The 14,122-nt window shown below is 28.8% G+C and overlaps 1 protein-coding gene across 1 annotated transcript in view; it reads right to left on the bottom strand.

Annotated features, from left to right (window-relative positions):
• Window positions 1–4,596, bottom strand: part of LOC101236337 (sphingomyelinase phosphodiesterase D) — a 42,843-nt gene extending 38,247 nt beyond the window's left edge. Inside the window, exon 1 of the mRNA XM_065818180.1 lies at window positions 4,417–4,596. Within this exon, the coding sequence (XP_065674252.1) occupies window positions 4,417–4,485 (69 nt within the window). The 5' untranslated portion in view covers window positions 4,486–4,596. The remainder of the gene's footprint in view (window positions 1–4,416) is intronic.
• Between the last annotated feature and the right edge of the window lie 9,526 nt (window positions 4,597–14,122).

Below are 14,122 nucleotides of genomic sequence, written 5' to 3'. Positions count from 1 at the left end.
AAAACATGACTAAAGTTCCTGAAAATTTTAATTATTAAAAACCATCACTGCCACCTAATTGTTTCAATTTATTTTTTACAAATATTCATGGTCTTCCCTGTAACTATTCATCAGCTAAATATTTCCTCTTGTAGAAATCACCAGACCTATTTTGTGACACTAATTAGAATTCTGCTATTTCATCTTCTGATCTTAGCTGTTAATGTATATTCTTTGATTTGCAAAGACTCCAATAGCCACATGCACCAACAATTCAATTATTTGTTGTGAAACCAATTTTGAATACTCTGACTGTTCTTTTAAGTGCTTCCATTCAATACTTCCTCACTCAATAGCCTTTCTCTTTGTCCTTTATTGTTATCCTTCTCAAGATTCCACTCTTTTCAATGTTATTTCAATTCTTATTTCCAAGCAACTTTTCATCAGCTGAATATTTCCTGATGTAAAAATCACCAAATCATTATCCTCAAAATTACACTCTTTTCAATGTTGTTTCTGATCAAATTGACAAAGCCCTTTCCCTTTATCCCTCAGCCAATATTGTTGTCATTGGTCACTTGAATGTTCATTACACTGATAGACTTAGCTCTAGGACCACTAACCTTGCAGAAACTAAAGCTTATAAATTTATATTTCTTTAACTTAAATGAAACTCATTTTCTAGATATCCCTAATCACTTACCTTCACTGCCAGTTTTGTGTGTTGTACAAAACTAGCTTTAAATTACAACCCTAGCTTGTTGAAAACAATGAAACCAGATGGTGAAAATATTTCTATTCATAACCATTTTTGTCAAATTTTTTGCGAGAACAACTTTCTTGAGAACAAATGCCTTTTCATTATTGCAAAAAATCATTGTAAAATGGTGCTGTCTAATGCTAGGCCCTAATATTCTTAGTTTGCTAAGTCTCGCATTTTATATCTAAAGTTAAGTTCTAAAGATTTTGGAAAACCTTCAAAAGCGCCATTAATAAATGTAAATGTAAATTACATATCTAATATAAGGGTCTAATCTTATTACCTGTCATAAAGATAAGAACTATTTGCAAAAAAACTTTTACAGTAATTCATCTCTTGAACCTAATGGCCACACTCTTCCCCTCATTTCCAGAAAAACAGGTTAATTCTTTGTTAAACATCCAAATCTATTTGGTTTCTGTTGCTAAAGCTATTTCTGTCCTTAACACTTCTACTGCTTGTGGTCCAGACAACATTTCTGTCATAGTTGTAGTTGTTCTGTCATAGTAGTGTTCCATTTCTGTCATAGTTGTAGTTGTTCTGTCTAAACCTTGGCTTTATCACAACTTATTTAACATTAAAAAAAGAAAGGAAAATGTCAAATATGTTAAAACTAACAATGCTTTATCTTGATCAAGCATTGAAATTACATTGTAATATACTGACCAACTGCTCCAAAATAATGAAAATTACACCAAGTGAATTTTATGTACAAAATGGAGATTTCACCTACATTAAGCTACTTACCTAACGCAAGAACCTTTTTCAACCAGATTATTTAAACAGTCTTTTGAAATAACTTATGCGGAAAACATTAAGCGATAGTTGTTCTAAAAAACATTTTCATCGCAATCGTAAAAAAAATTTTTTTTTGATAAAAAACAGATAGTTATAACACTTTTTCCTACTTTTTGTTTTTAAAATTTTTTAATTTAAATTTATTTTATTATATTTAAATTAAATTTATTATTAAATATTATTAAACTTAAATTTATGTTATTAAATTATTTAAAAAATTAAATTGTTTTAGTAATTTAAATTTTTTTGAAAATTTTTTAGTTAAAATTTCTAAATTGTGTTAAAGAAAATTCTTTTTAATAAATTTTATTCAAGTTACTTTTTTATATCTTGTTTATTTTTTTATAGTTACAAATGAGTAAATTTTCTCATCCTGTTACAAAATGTTAATATTCAAAGGTGTTTAATGCATTCATAACTGTATATAAAGGATAAATCCTAATCAAGTCTATAGTAAAAATTATTTTAGAGAATTGTTTTAATAAACTTTATATAACAAATTTATGAAATGATGTTTGTTTTAGTTATGATATTGTTTTTTAGCAAAAGATTTTCTACTATCATTAATTTTTTAGATTGACTGTAGAAACATTGATTAGAATTGATTAACTAGTATGTGAGTAGTTGGCGAAGATTATGTTAAAGCCAAAATGTTTAAAGTTTTCATTTTTTTATTTTTAAACCACTAAAAAATATGAAATTGAAAATATAATTGAAGGGGCAAATTAAACGATCGCAAATTGCGATGGGTCAAAGTCATTTAGCGATCTTGTAAGTATATTATTTAAAGCAATTGTTAATTTTCATTTTTCTTGTTATAAGAAATAGTTTATTTTATAGTTGACAAAAAATTAAGTAACTGACTGTTGAGAACTTCACCCATAAACAATTCCCCCCTCATTGAAAAAAAAACAAACTAAATTGCGAGAAAGCAAACATAGAAGACAATATTGTGTTATGAATGTTTTATGAAATAAACAAAATAAGTAAAAGTTTTTTAAAATATTTTTCTATTTATGTTTTGAAATTTTTTTTTTTTTTTTAAATATATTTAAATTTTATTGATAAATCTTTTTTTAATAATATTGTTTAACTTAAAGAAATTAAGATTTTGAATGACTTTTAACATGGTTTCAAATTAAACTTAATTAAAATGTGATACTTTAAAATATGCAACTGACATAATTTTAACAATATAAATATGAATAAAGAGTAAAGTTACATTAACTTAAGTTACATTTTTTCATTACCCAACAAAATCTCATAACAAGGCCTGAAATAAGATATGTAAATCAAACCAACCTGTCCAATCAATTCTCTCAGTATAGATTTTAAACAACCATTGCCATCTAAGGTTAGAAATAAACTGTTATTATTTCTAGACTTAGATTGTTCATCAAAAAGATATTGATGAATATTCCCAGTATTCATTTGCTATTCCACGTCTAGATATCAGTTCAACAACTGTTGTGAACTGATATCTGAACTTTTTATATAGTTTTCCAACTTACATTAATTCTGACATAAGTTCATCATTTATATCTAATGGATTAAAAAAAGGGGACAACAACAAATAATTCTACTCTATACCATTCTTTAAGTAATGGGCCAGTTGAGAAACAAAATGGTTTGATCTGGAAAAATATTTTCTTAGCATTAAAAACTCACAACCTATATGTTAAACATTGGGAAACTGTTCTATCCAATTCCTTCACTCACTCAGTTTGCTAATATCAACTGCAACTTATTGTACACCCTATTAGAGATTATTCAACTTTGTTAGACACTTATCATTTGAAATTTTGTTACATTCATGGTACATTTCTCATTTTGTTACATTTCTGGTCCCAATTTTCTTAGATTATGCAAACAAAAAAAAACAATAATCTTGTTGATTAAGTCAAATTAGTGGATGTAAACCCAATTTATGCTAGTATTAAATACCTGGATGGACAAGAGTTGACTCTTTACCTTAATCTTGCACCATGAGAAAAGTCTTATATTATTGATGAGAATAATGCTAATGAGCCTAACAAAAATATAACTGTGGAAGTAAAAGATGTAAATAATAGCCCATCACCTGAAACTTTTTCTGAAATAAAAGTTAAACTAAATTTGCCAATACCATCTAATGATGGTTTGTGATGCTCTACAAAAGCTTGCAAAGTTTCTGTAAAACACAATGACTTTATATTAAAATGATGAAATTAGATTTTTGACTTTTCTCTAAAGATAGGAAGATTGTTTTTCAGTGCTTTTATTGTTGTTTGTGTTAACTTTTTGTGTTATATATTTTAACTCTACTATCTTTAGATTAGTATACAATTGTCTAATAAAACCTTCATTAAAGGGTCTTCATTTTTATGAGTTCATCACATATTGCAAATGAACATTTATCAAACAAAAATATATTTTAAAATGCTTCAAATAAACTAAATGTATAGACATAAATATTTACTTGTTCAGTAGTCATGGTACTGAATTTGATTTCTTTTTTTATTTTTTTATTTAGGTGCCCCAAAAAGTCCTTACGGTCTAATCACAGACCATTGCAGATGAGCATTTAATATGAAGGTCACGCCTCTTTCCTAATCAATGTCGCAAAACTTGCCCAGAAGTGAGGTTTGAACCATGGATCCTTTATTTCTGAGGCAAGTGTGCTACCACTGCGTCATGGCTGCTTTAAAAAACGAATATTTATCTCCTACCACAAGGATGTATTTATTAGCTATGGTTGTAAAGACCCGACAAAGTTCATAGATAAGCATTCCCAAGTTCTTGAATTTCAGTTAAAAATGATATAGTTTAAAATGTCAAATCTTTTATCAAAAACATTTATCTGATGTACTTTTTATAAAAATAATAAATATTAAACCTACATCCTTTAGTAAAGATGAATCTTCAAGTTCATTAGATCCAGAATCACTAATGCTTCTTTGAACAACCATTGTTAATCTATATTTGTTAACTTGAATATCTAAAGTACCTGTACTTCCAATGAACTAAGTAATTTGTATGCAAATATACTGAATATGTGAATATATCTTCATAACTTGTTTTTATTTTGTAAAAGAAAAAATTAGTGTCATATATTATAATTCATAAAAATATATAAAATATATTATTACAATATTATTAGTCTGATTAGATATAACAACAATAATACTAGTTACTAAGTTACCGCTACTAAATATTATTAGTATTGTACAATAAAATTAGTTTCATTAGTTATTGTTCACTAATAATCAAAAATAATAATACAAAAATTAAAAAAACAAACAACTAAAATACTATTTTTTGTGCTAAATTTGACCTAGATTATCTATGTAGATGATAGATATATAGTAAATAACATCTGAACATTTTAACGCATACCTTGAAAAGGTCATATAAAATAATTTAACTAAAAATAACTTTGAATTATTGGAGGCATAAATAGTAACACACTATTGATTAGTCTTGAATAATAAGCTTGAATATATCAACTTGAATGAGAACTAGTCTAATTAAGAATAAAAGCTTGAAAAGTTGTTCAAACCATTTTTTCCTTGAATTTTTTTGAAAACAGGCATCTAATTTTTTTAAAATGTTTGCATCAATAACATACTTTACATATTTATTTTAAAATTTAATCAAACTAGTATATAATGTTATAATTTAGAATCTATTATTATAAAGTAGATTAAATTAATTTCCTCTCGTTTAAAATTTACTAGTTTGCAGAGTTAACTCCAATTGATTGTTTTCACAGGTATGCTAGTTTGTATGACTTATAGCAACCACAGGAATTTATTTTAATGTTACTCGATCCGTATAGACGCATCGAAAATAAGCATGGTCTTTAGCGATAATCGCAATAATTGCAATAGGCCTAATAATCAGTAAACTTTCGGCCAGATAACAATTAACTGCATAAAAATTAACAAATGATCTGTTAATTTTTATGCTTTATTTTCTATAATTTTTTTTGAAGTCTTCACCATTAAGTCCAATACGAAAGTAGTGGTTGGCATTCCACCAACAATAATTGCAATAATCTTCAAGCTTGTTTGTATATTGTCAAAAATTGTCAACGACCTCAAAGTACTTTGAATTATTTCATTTATAAGAATTAGGGGCCATTCATAAATGATGTTAGTAAGTAAAGGGAGCATTAAAAAGTTTAACAAAAATTGTCAATGTCAAATTGTCAATGTATTGAGACCAAAACGATACCAATTTATGAAAACTTTTTATTTATTTTTTTTTTTAAGTTTTTAGTTACACTATCTATAAGTAGATTTTAAAAAAATCCATTAAAAATGAGAATAATACCATATAAAGGTTTGATGATAAATACGCATTTTCAATTTTATTTTATGGGGTGGGGGTAACAAAAACTGACATCATTTTAAAGTAGGGTTGGCAAAAATTGACAGAATTCGATAAAGAAGAGAGAGTGTGTATAAAAACCAGGAAAAATCACCGACATCATTTATGCACGGCCCCTTAGTTGTATTAACATAATTTGTTTTTATTGTTAATGGTGGTATTCATCTTAAAATCAGCAGTTTGGGAAATGACAAAACAAAATTTTATGTAAGGTTGTTTTTTTATATATTTTTCATTTTTTTTTTTTTTAAATTTTTTCTGCCACAATAAATAATCGAAGATGTTTCTTGATAACTGGAGCATATAATCCACAGACAAGTTTTGTGTGGCTTCTTACAAAACTATTATAAGCTAAAATCTTTAGCAATGTATTAGGTAATCTGGCTGTCAATTGTGAAAAAAAAACAGAATCATCCGGGTTATGTGAAGTGGAAAGAAAATGTTCGTACGGGCCTTTGCCATCGCACTAATTTTAATGATCATTTTTATTGCCACGTGTTATGTTCTGCGGGTCCTAATAGCTTGCGTAAATGGAAGATAGTAAGATAGGCTCTGCAGGTAGCAGCAATTTTTTTAATGCTAATTCACCTCCCCGAGGCCAAGAAGGCCACTACAGATGAGAAGGCTACTTAATTGTGGTTTTAACACTCTTTCAAACTCTATAACTCCGAAACATGAACCTTGACAAACAAGGCAGCTACGCGCAGGAACAAGTTGAGCGCGGTACTACCAGGGCATGGTGGGGATTGAACTCGGAACCTCTCGCTTATGAGGCGAGCGCTCTACCACTACACCACAAAGTTAATTTACTAGTATGGATATATAATATCATTAAGAAAGAGTTTAAAAAATTAAATGATGAGAGAGTTTTGAAAAGTCAATCACATAAATCGAATGTCCAGATGCCCAAATATTATGTTTATTTGAAAAGCTTAACTTGATTTGGGAGTGAAGTCAGCAGTGCTGTATTTTAAAGAGAAAAAAAGCTTTTGCTTTTTTGTGCAATTTTTCATTTTTGAAAAATCAAAACTTACGAATGACAGGAGATTTTTATTTCTTTTTTGGATTTGTTATACATGAATATGATAGAGCGTCTGAAGCAAAACTGTTGTCAAAAACAATATACTTCATGAGTTGTTGACGTATTTATGCAATTTTTTGAATAAATTATTGTAAATTAAAACTTTTTTTCTCATATTATACTCTAATCCTCTATTCAATAAGAAATAATGAAATTTGAGAAAGTTTTTTTAGGGGTGAGCCACCTTAATGCATATTAAATATTATTGTTGTCTAATAACTATTATGTTATAACAGTAATTTTACAACTGTATTATTATTAATCATTTTTTATTATACCATTGACTGATAAAGCCGTAGACGCAGCGGAGTCTGCATTAATCTACTTAAATTTAAGTCAATTTAAAAATTAATTTCCATAAAATTTAAGTCAACTTTAAGTGTCAGTTCCAATTTAAGTAGAATTGGAACAACTATAGTTGAGTGTATATAAACCAGGGTTTATTTTTGGCTTGACACTCTCTTAATAAAAAGCAAATTTTTCTAGATTTGAATTAAAAAAAAAAAGGTTGCGTCTCTAAATCAAATACTTCTCTTCTCCGTAACAAATATTATTACAATTATAATTACTTTTAATTAATTAAAATTACGCGACGCAATAAGGTTGGGGGTGTTATAAACGTCCCACTCCTTTCACATGACGTAATTTGTGGAATAAATGTTTAAATACAATAAAATCGTCAAGATACGAAAAAATGTTACACAACAAGAAAAAAATGAAAAATAAAGCAAATATACAAGTAATTCATTTTATAAAAAGAACGTGGAGACTTGCAAACGACAATCACGTATTGTCATTGAGAACCCTTTTAAATTAAAAATCTCATAAACTACGAATACGTAAATTAACATACGTAACATCAACTACCAATACATAATATGTATTGGTAATTGATGTTACGTATGTTAATTTACGTATTGGTAGTTTATGAGATTTTTATTTTTTGTTTATGTATAGTATATATTACATACTTTACATAAACACATAAATTAATGCAACAAATTGTTAAATGTTTAAAATTATATCAATTAAGAGACAAAATGATTTCTTTAAGTGTTTTTTTTTTTTTTTTTATGAGAGGTAACTGCATTCCAGAGAAAAATCAAAATGTTTTAAAATTATTTTATTCCATAGAGAAGGTTCTAGATTTTTTCTAAGTTTAGTTTTAAAATGGATCAACACACTTCAGTTGACAATAAACTTTTAAAGGCTCCTGTTTATTTTATATTAGTAAGCTTATCCAGTATATTACATTTATTGGCAATACACCAAGCATAAATTAAATTACACCAATACACCAAGCATAAATTAAATAAGGGGTAATTATTGAAATTATCTTTTTCTATTTTCTAAAATTGTATATTAAAGGTAATCAGAAAACTTATAATGATATTCTTTTTAAATAACACGTGTTTTATGCATCCTAATATTCACCTTTCTCATAGTAGTTTCTCATAGGTGCTTTTAAAGATATTGCCGTCAGATGCTTACTTTTGGCCGATGCCGATTGGTACAGGCCGATAACGATACATTGGCATCGGCCATTGGTTCAAATTTGTACTCTTCTTATTTTACTAATAGGTAATTTAGGATTTTTTTTCAAGTATAATGTTAACGGCCAATTTTATTGCTTGCCTATTTGCTAAAATTTTCTTAATGCTTTAATGCTTTGCATGTAGTTGATTTTTTTTTATTTAATTGTATCTGTATTCTAGGAATTAAACTTAGAAATAAAATTAAATAAGAAATAAGTTAACAATAAGCAAAGCAACTTAAAGTCTAACAAACTATTTTAATAAAGATGAAAGTAAACGTTCAAAGCAATTTGAAAATTTTGCAAAATAAAAATTCAAAGAAGAACATCTGGCAGAAATTTTTTTTTACATTTTACATTACATTTACATTTGTTGATTTTAAACTTTTTTTTTTAAATTTTATCTCTTTGTATAGCTTGAATCCATTACTCATATAATTGCTTTCCTAATTTATAAAAAGACACTAAATGCGGTTTTTATCAGCTCCTGATAAAAACGGTTCAATATCAGCTCCTGATAAAAAATATTTAAAGGTTTACTTAGACTTATACATGCATTTTATTTTATGGAATAATTATATTTTTGCATAAAATATAGAAATATATTTATTGTTTTGAACACTTTGTAAAAGTTTTAGTTCTTTAAATCTATAATCGTGTTCAAATAAAGGATGTTTTTTAATTTTATTTAAAACTATTTGAAGCAAACTGACAGAGCAAAACCTTAAAGAAGTTCCAAAAGAGACTTTATAAAATTCCTAAATTATAAACAATACCTGTATTAACAAAATAAAACTCTAAGAAATTTTTTCAAAATTCAAGCAAAAGAAGTTGTATTAAACAAAAATAAATTTACATTAATACCGATCACCGATCGTTATATCTTTTATATCATGTTATCACCACTTATTCCGACATAGTGATCATTATACCGCTCAGGTAATGATAGTGAATCATACCTTAGACATAAACCAAATCACTTCCATTTGTCTCAAGGCGTGCGACAAGAATCCTTTTTATCGCCACATTTATATAGTATCTATTATAGGGCTGCAAAAAATTTAAAGTTTTAATAGTTGTGCTCCCTGCCCTTTCTCAAATTATTTTAATGACTATCAGACAAGACAACAACATTTTTTATTTTATACTTTAGTTTAGCCAAACCAATGAAAAGTTCGAAAATGTCGAAAATTTTACTGTTTTCCAAATTATTCAAGTAACCAATTAGAAATATTATATAACAGTCATGGAATGGTTTCTTGATGGTTTACAACTCGTAAAATTAAAATACTTACTCATACTATAAACAACAAGAGAAGTGCACAGCACCAATAAGCTAAAATTAGGCAAAAGAATCACGCAAAGTTGTTTTCTTGAAATTTGATATATCTTGTCAGTGCTTTTCAAATGTTGGCAATAGATATTATCTCTGTATTTTGCAATTTGTAATTGTTCCAGCAAAGTCTGTGATGAGCTTAACTGCTCTCTTAGCCATTTCATTAACGGTTCTGCAATTGTGAACAAACATGGAAGCTTTATTGTAAGCTGCACCAGTTACCCATTATGTTGATGGCAAGTTTATCCAACTATTGTTGAGATGCAAGAGCCTGAACAGCTGCTAATACTTTGCGCCAATCAAAGATGGCAGCTGTATTAGTGAGGAAGTTGACAGCTGTGGAAATATTAGCACTTCCTTTTGAAGACAGCTTGTAGCATCGTCTTCATGCTTCAGAAGCTGATGAATGACTTGCTTCTTTTTGGAGTCGAACAAGAGTGTGGAGAAAAGTGCAAACAATCCTATCTCTTCAGTGAGATATCACAGATGTTTGTTATGTGTTGTCACAGCCGCATCTGTCACGGCTGGATCAAAACTTTTATACCAAGTGAGATCATTCCACAATTGCAGATCATTCACTGATGCATCTGCAGCCGAACGTGCTGAAAGCCATGTATTTATGTAGAAAATGGCATTTGAAAAAGTTGCATCACATTTGCAAAAAGCAAATGTGATGCAACTTGTCCATTTTACCTTTGTTACAATTTAGCTGCTCACCGAATGCATAAATCTTTGCGCTGTATAGGATGGTTGCTACCCATTGGGTGTGACTAAATGCTCCAAGCTGTAACCAGTGTACAGTGTATGAGATTGTTTTTCTCCCAGAAGTACCAGTATCAATTCGACATTTTCCCGATAATTGTTACGTGACATTACATCTTCTGATGCGTCATCATATTCAGGCTCAGACACCAGTTTACAAAAAAAGGCATTTACTTCTTGCTGACATTTCAGTCTATAGTCGCGAATGTCAAGCCTTTTGCACATCAATTGCTGAGCAAGAGAGTCCCAATGCTGCTCAAAATCCTTAAACTCTGGTGTGTCTTGGCTCGATGTTGCACAGAATAATTTCTGCTAAATTGCACACAAAATTCTTTCCAATACATGGTGTTAACAAACTAAGTAGGATACCTTTTTGCCTAGTAATGTTTCCAACTTGAAACAGACCCCATTCTTCCTACCAGAATTAGAAGCAGTTGTGGCAAAAACTAGACCTACATTTACATTTTTAACACTCCACTCTTGTATCACAGCATGGGTAACAGTTTCCTGGGTTGTCTTAATGCCATCAGCTATGACGGGAAAGCTAAGCAGTTTTCATTTTCTGTGAGTAGTCGAATTTCTTTTTCTGCTCTTCTAGTACTTGATATCGACAGTGTCACACTTTTAAATCAGAGTCACCCTCTAATTTAACTGCGGCCATTAGGGGTGCTCAGAAAAAAAAAAAGACTCAAAAAATACCAAAAACGGATTACTTTAAGTATCTTGAGGGCAAGGCTAGCATAAATATTTATTATAAACTTTTTTTTCAAGGTTTAGATAAATATCTGTATTTTTGATAAAAAAAGTATGGTTATTTTCTTTCTTCTCAAAAATCAGTATAATTTACATTTTAAATCGGCTAAAAAACGTTTATTACGTGGTGCGGCGTTGTTTTTATAACCTTTTCAACAATTAAATTAATACATTTTCCAAATGTATATATTCAAAATAAGAATAGAATTACTCATTTTATGTACGTTTATTATTTGTAATATTTTTATCAGAATAAAATAAAATACTCCTTAAGTTATGACTTCAATTTATTAAATTGTCTTCAAAAACCAAACTTCGCGTTTTTTTTACTTTTTTGCAAAATTTGGAGATTTTATTGCAAAAAATATTCCTTATGTGCAATATCAACGATATTCTGAAAAAATCAAACATGTGCCAAAGAACCTTACATCATTAGTAAATACGCGGTTATCAAGTGGTCTTTATAAACAAATCATTAACAATTAAGAAATAAAAAGGTTTTTTCAAATTTACCGAAAATGTTGATTTTGTAACATATCTGGTTTTTGCATATCGCGATTCAATATTACTTATTAAATCAAAAAAAAATATTTTAAATATTTAAAAAGATTTTGTAGAAGTTTCTTCTATAGTTTATCTAATTAATCTTTTTTTTTTGTTCGTGTTTTTCTATCTTCGCTTAGGAGGAAAGACTATCAGATAATCTTTTTGTTCGTGTTTTTCTATCTTCGCTAAGGAGGAAAGACTATCAGATAATCTTTTTGTTCGTGTTTTTCTATCTTCACTAAGGAGGAAAGACTATCAAATAATCTTTTTGTTCGTGTTTTTCTATCTTCGCAAAGGAGGAAAGACTATCAGATAATCTTTTTGTTCGTGTTTTTCTATCTTCGCTAAGGAGGAAAGATCAGATAATCTTTTTTTGGTAAGATTAGTAGAACTTTTCCCAGAAATCCTGAAAGCAGAGCGAACTCAGTCAACTGATATCAATCTGTTCCCTTTTTCCTCTTCGTTGTTGTAACGATGGACAAATTACTGTATCATGCTGATGGCTCTTTCCTAATGGTCATTGACAACAATAAGGCTATTGGCATAATTTTCAAACATTTTAATTGAAGTATGTGTATGACAGTATTGCGGTGAAAGTGAAAGCCAGTCTTTTATTCTTTCTTCAGTTAAACCTCTAAAACTACACATAACGTAAGAAAAGTCACCCTCAATGTTCACAAGAACTGTCAGCCTGTCAATCTTAAACTTTTTCCCTGCATTAATTTCATAAAGAGTTTTTCTATCAAAATGTATAACACATGGATGAGGAGAAGCTTCTATTGCATTTTTTACATCCTCTTTTGCTAATGTTGACATATTTTCATTTTCTGATTTCATCTTTCTAAAGGCTATTGATTTACTGCAATGTATATCTGTAAGTTCGACACCAGCTTCAGTTAAAATGGCACTTGTAACTTTTTGCGAAACATTTGGCGAAACATAGTTTTATTTCACTTGTTAAATGATATATACAACGCATTATATCTTAATTTGTGTTTCATATCGCTACTTGAAAAATTAAAAAATTGTAGTTATAAGTTAAGAATATATTTTTTTGTTTGGTAATGGTAATAAACATACATAAAATGAGTAACTCTATTCTTATTTTGAATATATACATTTGCAAACTGTATTATGAATCTAAATAACAAATTTGAATTTAATTGTTGAAAAGGTTATAAAAACAACGCCGCACCACGTTATAAACGTTTTTTAGCCAATTTAAAATGTAAATTATACTGTTTTTTGAGAAAAAAGAAAAAAACCATACTTTTTTTTATCAAAAATACAGATATTTATCTAAACCTTGAAAAAAAAATTTACAATAAATATTTATGCTAGCCTTGCCCTCAAGACACTTAAAGTAATCCGCTTTTGGTCTTTTTTGGGTCTTTTTTTTTTCCAAACGTGTGCTTTGAGGGGAAGGAAAAAGTGGTTCAATGGCGCTGAAATTTTTTGTGAGTAAGTTTAAATATATTTGCTTTAAATCTAGACGGTTTGGTTTTTCAAAATTGTTTCAAATTTCAAGTTTGATTTGCACCTTACTTCTGCAGTGTCCTATGGTTATCATACAGATCAAGAACCTTTGCTTTTACCTTGTCTTTTCGTTATATTTCAATGCTGGTTTTCGTCCATTGCTGCTGAACTTATGACAGTAACAACTTTGTCTGCCACAGCACCATTACAACTGCTTCTTGTACTTCATTAGTTCAACTTTCAAATAAAAAAACAAGCAAGTAACATCTCCTTTTGTAGAAACTCTTCAAGCTGGTAATTCCAATATGGGATTTCCTATCAGCTAGATATCATCATTTCTTTGAGCCATGACACAGTTGGAACACTAATCCATTTCTGCTATTAATTACTTAGCAAAGCAAAATACACAGTACTATCTAGTGAATTTAGATTTATAACATTTTCAATTGCATAAACGCGTACAGGTAGTCAGCCATTTTGCCACTTGTTACTTATAATTACCGTAGCAAATGAAACTTTTCCAATATTACCATAATTGCGTGTTAAACGTACATTATCACATTTTGGCATACTGGTAGCAAGGCTTACAGTATTCAAACTCAAGCAAAAATTCACCCATCATATTGGCATACATAAAAGAATGGGAAAAAGGGGCAGTGAGCATGTTTTTTACAAACTTTATTTTTTACCATTGACTTCTGAAGCATCATAATATCTATACTGAAA

Source organism: Hydra vulgaris, chromosome 14, assembly GCF_038396675.1.
Source record: "Hydra vulgaris chromosome 14, alternate assembly HydraT2T_AEP".
Classification (NCBI taxonomy): Eukaryota; Metazoa; Cnidaria; class Hydrozoa; order Anthoathecata; family Hydridae; genus Hydra; species Hydra vulgaris.
Note: the sequence above shows the minus strand (reverse complement) of the source record. Positions and strands in the feature narration are given on the sequence as shown.